The sequence below is a fragment of the Hibiscus syriacus genome, unplaced genomic scaffold (genome assembly GCF_006381635.1).
Source record: "Hibiscus syriacus cultivar Baekdansim isolate YM2019G1 unplaced genomic scaffold, ASM638163v2 tig00111650_pilon, whole genome shotgun sequence".
Lineage (NCBI taxonomy): Eukaryota > Viridiplantae > Streptophyta > Magnoliopsida > Malvales > Malvaceae > Hibiscus > Hibiscus syriacus.
The window spans coordinates 225,680-233,961 of record NW_024063146.1 but is presented as its reverse complement, the minus strand read 5'-3'; the positions used below and the strand labels follow the sequence as shown (position 1 = coordinate 233,961).

Below are 8,282 nucleotides of genomic sequence, written 5' to 3'. Positions count from 1 at the left end.
AAGCCTTTGATTATTAAGTATTAGGAAAGAATCAAGTTAGAAACAAGAGTGAAAGCATTAAACATCAAGTTTGAGCAATTCAAGCCAAATTCCTTTCAATATTCATTTTTGTTTTCAAGAACACACTTTTGATCAATTGCATTTATCTTTGAGTGTTCTTTCCTTGTTATAGAATTGTGCAAACATTCTACCTTCTGAGGTTTTTCTGTAAGTTTGCAAAATTTGTAAGTTTCTCTTTGCGAGATAGTGTTGTCAAGAATTTGTGGTATAATTCTTGAGGGAGTTGTAAGGTTACTCTTTGTCCTCAAAAGAAAAATAAATTATTGAATTTGTGGAAAATCCTTAGTGTGGATAACTAAGGTAGTGGACGTGACATTATCTTATTATGACATGTCAACATCACCGTTAAGTTTTTAATGATGAGGTGTCAAAATGAAAAATAAACTAAACATTAGATATGATTTTGATTAAAAACAGTTTGGATACCAAAACAAAACAAAAATAATAGTTTAAGTACTAAATATATTGTTTACCTTAGATTTTATCCTTTAGATTTATTAAAAAAATACTTTCATAAAATCGGAGTTAATTGCATCATATTTCCCCACATTATAACCTTAATTTTAAATTAGTCCTTAAACTTGTGAATATTTTAATTTCATCCTTAAACTATGATTGTCATTCTAACTAGTCCTTAAACTTTTAAACATTCTATTTTTATACCTAAACTATGACCCTCTTTCTAAATTGGTCTTCAAACTTTTAAATATTCTAATTTTATCCCTCAAATTCATCCAAAAATGTAATTAGTTTCAACTATAGTTTAACCTAAATTTTGTTTTTTTCAAACATATAATAATATAACTTGGCCTAACGATTTTATTAACAAGGGATATGAGGTATATACATATAGTTTGAGATGAAATTGAAATGTTCAAAAAGTTTAAGGACTAATTTATAATGAATGTCATAGTTTGGGGATGAAATTGAAATATTCAAAAGTTTGAAGACTAATTTAGAATGATAGTCATAGTTGCCTAATGTTTTCTCCGTTACTATTTTAGGTGGTTGGACGTTAACTACCGTTAAAAATCTTCGTTAAGTGACACATGTCGCAATCTAGTAATTTTAATAATTTTTATATAAAATAATTTATTTAAAAAACTAAAAATTTTCAAATCTTAAAAAAACCCAAAAACTTTTAAAACCTTAATTTAATCCCTTTGTCACTGCCGACTAGCGCCAATGTCGTCAATCGATCGAACACCCAACAATGTGTGATCGACCAACCACCCATGACAAAAACCTCCATACCTTCACAACCGATCGAACACCAAATCTCTTTAAATCTATAAATTCCTTCAAAACCCCAAAATAAAATCTTTCATTTACACTGTTTTTGATGTTGGATTGGTTGCGAATGTATGGGGGTTTTCGTCGTGGTTGGTTGGTTGGTCACACGTCGTTGGATGTTCGACAGATTAACGGTGTTGGTGGTGGTTAGCAGTAGCAATGAGATTAAAATTAAAGTTTTAAAAATTGAGTTTTTTTTAAGATTGGAAAAAATATAAGTTTTTTTAAATACATTTTTTATTTTAAATAAAAATTCTTAAAATTATCAGAACGTGACACATGTCATTTAATAGATATTTTTAACGGCAGTTAATGTCCACACACATAAAATATTAACGGAAAAAATACCAAACATCTATTTTTAACAAAAAAAATCTTTAAACATAAAAATATTTTTCGAGACATATTTTAACATTTATTTTTATATTAAACCTAAAAAAAATTTCATAAAATTGTGGCGAGGAGAAATAAAAGTAATTCATTCGGAAAAAATTTGAAAAAACTGCATGAAACGACGTCGCAATGGAAATCCGATAACTGCAAACAAAACTGGTCCCCCAATACTGACCTATTTTTTTGGTTTGAGTTCTCCTTCAACTCAGTTACTATTACGACTCTCTGCCTTCTCTTCTGCAACGAAAATTTGAATATAAGGCGAATATTTAATGTCGTATGGATGGAGATTTAACGGCGAAAATTCCCTTTTTATCTTTTTCTAAAGAAAAAAAACCCAAAATTTCCTTTTTTTTGATTAATTTTCCTTTCTGAATTGAGATTTCTAGGGTTTTATTTAATGTACGGCGAAGAGTTAATCTCGTGTGAATGGAGATTGCCTATAGCCTCTCCATAGTTCTCCAATCCCTTCCGTTTATCATTACGATAATCGTCACTCTCCTTTCGTTCTTTGCCGCCCGTTCGTTCATCAAGAGATCCCACAAAACTAATTTTTCCGGTACCGTCACGTCATCCGGTAAAAAGCAAGCCAGAGAAGCGCGACCGTCGTCCTCCTGCGGCTGTACTTCCGATTCGGCGGCGCTCCTGAACGGAGGCAGTGCTGATCCGGCGGAGGAGGATATGGTGATGGCGGATGTTTCAAAGGTAGCGGCGGGGATACAGAGCGGGGCGTCAATGATGGAGCAGTTAGTGCCCGAGATTACAACACACGCGCTTAGTTACTTGGATTATTCGAGCCTTTGCCGGCTTTCTATGACTAATTCGCTGATGAGAAAGGCTGCTAATGATGATAACGCCTGGAAAGCGCTTTATCACAAGGTACCTAATTTCCCCAATTTTTTTATTGAATATTAATTTCATGAATTATGTTTAATTTCTTGTAATCTTTGCAATTAGGAGAATATATTGAACTAGTAAAATTTTTCCTTGGTTCCTTGTACTTTATTTGTTTAATGCCATCTACAATTTTGTTTCTTTGTGGTTTGAGATTGGTTATCAACTAATTTAGGCTTTATAAAATGAGCGTTTAAAATTTTCAACCTATAGATCTTTTACGGAAGCTGGTGATTGCATTTTGTTTTTATCCTTCACGTTCGTGTTCTTTAGTTAAACCATTTTTATTTCCATGTTTCTCTTAAATTTGATTGTTTATATCTTTCTCAATTGTGGTTGGTTAAGTCATGAATTTTATGCCTTATTCTTTTGCTTGTTAGGATTTTACTTTGGAGCAAGATTCGGTAACACCTGTTCATGGGTGGAAGGCATACTATGCAGCTACGAGAGCCATGATGAATGTTAATACAGAGTTCTTTAACATCATCAAAGACATGTCTGTTTCGGCTATGAGTCATTTTTGGCTCAATGCAGATTATGTAAAGTGCGTTCATGCGTCAGGGGTACTTTTTTCAGGGTATGAATATGATGCTTACTTCGATATCTGGAGATGCTGTTTACTTCTTCGATTATGATGATAGAAGGTTATTGAATGCTGTTTACTACCTTTTGTTCTTATGGTGATGGAAGGTTATTGAATGTGGTAGAAACTAAGAATTCAGCCCAATAAAGTATCTGGTGTCATTTTATTTCTCATTTTCTTGAACATTTTCATGTAGATCTTTTCACCTTATGATTGAATTGAGTTACTTGGACATGCTTTCCTAGTTATTTATAGATCGTAATGTAGCATAGTTTATTACATGCGAATCAAATGAGGACCTGGTCTATGTATGTTTGCATAGTTAAGGTGTTTCAGAAAATGCTATGATGACTCCTAAAACGTTTGCAGATAGAGAAGAGCTTTTAATTTGTAAGATGTTTACAGGTTGTTTGTATGATTGCAATGCAAATGGATTGAGTCCTTGCATTTGACGTTGGAAGGTTTTACAAATGTTTAGCTATTTGAACGTAGTGATTTCTGCACTCGAAATAACAGTGTTGTAGTCTTGACATAATTGTGCAATTTAACCATGAGAAAAGAAAAACAACTCATGTTTTTCTATTATTACAAGATCGATGTTCATGTTTGAAACAAAAGGCATGATACGTTTATGTTGTGAAGAGTACCAATTTAAGACATGTGAGTCAAATGAGGACCTGGTCCATAGCTGTTTGCCTTAAGATGCTTGTAGGAACTGCTGTAATGATTCCTCAAAATCATTCAAGATAGAGCAGAGCTTTCAGTTTGTAAGATGATTATAGGTTGTATGATTGCAATGTAAATGGCTAGAGTCCTCGGTTTCAACATGGGAAGACTTTTACAACCTTCTGCTATTTTTAACATTGTGATTTCCACTGTTGGAATACTAATGCGTTTGTCTTAATAAATTAGACATATTCATGTTTAAAGCAAAAGGCATGGTACTTGCAAGCAATGGGAATTATTGATTTAAGAAATTTTATGTAATATATGTTGAGGATACCTTTTTTAGAAGCAACATGTAAATAGAATTTTAGAACCTTGAGATCCATTTTTGTTTCCCATTGCAGGTATGATGCTGTAATGCAGAGTTGGCAGGATGCATTTAATTGGGGGCAAGGGGTTGATTTTCAGGTCAGAGATGTTCGAGCGCGGGTATTAACGGACATGGCTTGGGTTACTATGAAAACCTATGTTGACATGGATAATGGGGCCTTTAATATGACTAACATCTTTGAGTTTCATAATGGACGGTGGTACCTTGTACATCATCACAGCTCGGAGATGCTTGCCGGTGGTGACATCGGACAACAGATTGTTCATTGATAACTGAAGTTGAAGAGTTAATACAAGGGATAATTTTAGTACTAGTAATATATATCTTAGCAAAAGGCAAGTTGCTTGAAATTTATCTGGGATTTAATTCAAAGATCAATTTTTTTTTGTGGTAAATAGGTGCCCTTAACATTTGTCTCTTAGTTATTTGTCTTGCTTTTGCTAATTAACATAATTTTGGCTGTATATATTTATTTATATTTTTTCAACAAGGTTTTTCTTTCTTCACATGAATGTATACATGCGAATTCATGGATTTAGTTTAATTAATTGCTGTGAATAATGAATCAATGAATTGATTTAGACTCAAATTGCCTAGGAATGGGGACAAAGGACAATAGTGAAATCTGTGTGAGATTTTGTTTTTCGTTCATGAAGAGCGAGTGTGAAAAAGTGAAACAATAATGATTTTATTCTTGAAGTTCTAAAGATGAAGATGGTGATATAACCTTGGTGAATGATCACTCTTCCACCACTTGCTTTTCTTTATAATTCAAATGTCTTGGGATTTTGGTGTAGAAAAGAGGCAAAATTACCTCAATAATCCAGGTGAGATAATTATTTGGGCTTATAGGGTGGACAAAAAATTAGTTAGGGATCTACTACATTTGTTATAGTAGAGGGTAAACTCGCAATCCTGGAGTGACGATTATTTTTAAATGTACCCGGTCAAGTGGGTCTTGTTGATCTGATTATTTTATTATTTTTCATAAAATTTGTTATCCCACGTGACGAGTTTCATTAAATATATTAATTTTTTGAATGCAATAATATTTTTTATATAAAAAAGTAAAAAAAAAAATTATGGAAGTCGTCACGTGGGTGACGAGTTCCAGGTGATAACAAAAATTTTGTAGTCATTCTATGAACGGGCAACGTTTAAAACCCAATGGTCTTAAACGACTAGTTCAATGGAACTCGTCACGGGACAAGTAATTTATGATCATTGAGTTTGAGATTTTTTGTAGTATAAATAGGGTTTAGGTTAATGTTTGTATTGTGTTTTGTTGAGAAAGAAAAGATTGTTGAGAAGAAAATTGAGATTTGAAGAATTTTTGCAAATATTTTATGTAAGTTTATATTTTTTTATATTGTTAAATGTTTGAATTAAAATATTAGTTTTGCTAATATTTTTTAGATTTAAAATGTCTTCCTCGAGAAGAAGTACTACGTCTTCATGATGTTTATATTTTATCGCTTGAAATTAATTCGATAATATTTTTCTTATATTTTTAAATGTTATAATGTTAATTTGTTTTTTGAAAATTTTATTATGGTTTGAAATTAAAAATGTAGGAAGAAGAGCGAACCATTAGTCATCGAGGAATGAGAAGTGGCGAGCCATGTAACACCCTAATCTGATCCGACTCGAAATCTAGAGGATTAGGATATTACACGGAACCACCAAGGTGGCTAACCATTTTTTTTAAATCATTCATCATGTTCATAATTAAAAACCATAATAATCCATAGTCTAAAACATAATTAGTATCATTTACAAAAAAAGAGCTTTCAAGATTACATCCAAAACATACAAAGTTTATCAAAATAGAGTTACGACTCAAATACATATAAGGTCTATGAATAATATATGCCCACTAAATACTTAAAACGTACTTTGAACAAGTTTGATCAAATATGAAATCCACGAATTGGCGATGAACTCCTCGACCGGCACCTAAATACATGCGCACAAAAAAAATTTCGAACGCTGAACTTACAAGCTCAATGCCACACAAATAACTCAACTATACTACATGCATTCACCATATGAGCATGCTAATAGGTATAGTCATGAGAACAAATATACATCAATCATACAACATAAGTAAGAATCATGGTGTAGTTCGAGGTCACATCAACATCACATAACTCACACCCATGTTTGCTTAGGAAGTGTACCATAGGTAAGACCTGGGTCACGTAGCAACAATGTCTTACTTCCAAATAGCACTCGTTGCCAAGTACCTTGGGCAAGATTTGAGTCACATAGCATTAGTATCTTATCCGACTAGTCTATCATTCCTCTAGAGTAATTGGGACTCGTCCGAGTCACAGAGCATCAGAGCAACACCCAATTAGCATTTAAGTTCCCTAACACTGAATTGGATATATCAAGATATTCCTCAAATAACTAGACGACATACATAAGTAACTTGGGTGTCCTTATCGTTTCCCGAGCATCAAACAAAAGTATAAGTCTTGGGGAATCTTACCTCTTAATGTTGTTATGTTTATCATATAATTATTCAATATTTCTACTTGCAAGCTTTCTAAATAGAGTTTCACCCTTCACTCGAGTCTCTACGCAAACAAGGCTCCTAGCATTTTTTATGGTACTGATAATCGACCCTGTAGTATCAGTACCGATCCTTAAGTATCGATACATATCTTGGGTATCGATATCATTTTGGCTCTCGATATTTTGGGATAGTCTTCTAGTATCGATACTTCTCTCTTAAGGTATCGATACTCCTCTAAGTATCAGTATTGGATTTGAATTCGATGTTTGAAAATTTACCTAGAGTATCGATACTTTCCTTTGGTTATATTGATACTGCCCCGAGTATCGTTACCAATTTTTCATTTTAGAATTTGAAATCAACCCCTGGTATCGATACTGAATGAACAATCTTGATACCCTATGAACAACTTATCGATACTACCTAACCAAAATCCCTTATTTATGGCCTTTCAGACGAACAATATCAGTATTGTTCATCCAGTACAGATACCCCAACCCCAAAATGCTCTATTTTTCACAAGTAAATCTCTTCTACTCATATACTAAGTCCTCATAAGGCCCTCAAACGTTATTTAAAACTTATGTAAGTTCAAGTGATCATAATATATTTTTTCATGCATAACATCAAAACATTCCAATTCCCTTATGAACACAAATGCACCCATTATGCCTCATGCACTCATACAAGCAAACAAACTACACACACTACTAGAAAAAATCCCTTTAATGACGTGCATTGCGCGTCATCTATGGATGCAGATGACACACAAATGCGCGTCATTGAAGCCACCACATAAATCTCAGATGACACATAATTGTGTGTCATAAATCTATGACGCGCATTTATGACGTTCATTGCACGTCATTGAAGCCCCTGTCATAAATGAAGATAATACACATTTTTGTGTCATAAATTTATGACACACATTTACGACTTACATTGCGTGTCATTGAAGCACACGTCATTAAAAAAGATGGCACACATTCGTGTTCGTGATTGTATGTCGTAAATTATATATATATATTGTATATTGACAAATAATCAAACTAAATCACATTTAATGCCTCATAATACTAAATATATATATCATATTATATATAAGCAATCCATTTGCATACAAATATTAACATTAAGTTATCAAAAATATTGTAATCATATGTCGATACAAAATATCACGTCATAATAAAGTTTGCCACATAAGATACCCATTCTTTGCGAATATCATCAATGTCATCATCCGTGTATTCTTCCTTCCCATCGCCAACCTAAGTAAAAAATATGAAATAAGTATATAATTTATACTTATTTAAAGTGAAGTATATAACTATCAAAGAGTACTAAAATGACACAAAACGGCCAAGAATCCCAAAAGAAATGAGAAGCAGGTTAAACATATAGCGCATAAGCTTCCAACTACATATTGTTATTTTTCAGACAGAAATGTACCCCCAAAATGTGTTAATGCCTAAACCTTTGAG

The 8,282-nt window shown here is 32.8% G+C and overlaps 1 protein-coding gene across 1 annotated transcript; it reads left to right on the top strand.

The window, feature by feature from the left end:
- The first annotated feature begins 2,046 nt into the window (after positions 1-2,046).
- Positions 2,047-4,731, top strand: LOC120166914 (F-box protein SKIP8-like). The gene is made up of 3 exons (XM_039176080.1): positions 2,047-2,625; positions 3,021-3,217; positions 4,294-4,731. The coding sequence occupies exons 1-3, from the start codon at positions 2,176-2,178 to the stop codon at positions 4,547-4,549; spliced, it is 903 nt and encodes a 300-aa protein (XP_039032011.1). The 5' UTR covers positions 2,047-2,175; the 3' UTR covers positions 4,550-4,731.
- Positions 4,732-8,282: the final 3,551 nt, after the last annotated feature.

Bases quoted from the DNA above. Each gene is read 5' to 3' on its own strand.
- LOC120166914 (XM_039176080.1), top strand. From the start codon at position 2,176: ATGGAGATTGCCTATAGCCTCTCCATAGTTCTCCAATCCCTTCCGTTT. The intron at 2,626-3,020 runs GTACCTAATTTC...TTTGCTTGTTAG, and splicing joins GGAAAGCGCTTTATCACAAG to GATTTTACTTTGGAGCAAGA. The intron at 3,218-4,293 runs GTATGAATATGA...TTCCCATTGCAG, and splicing joins TCAGGGGTACTTTTTTCAGG to GTATGATGCTGTAATGCAGA.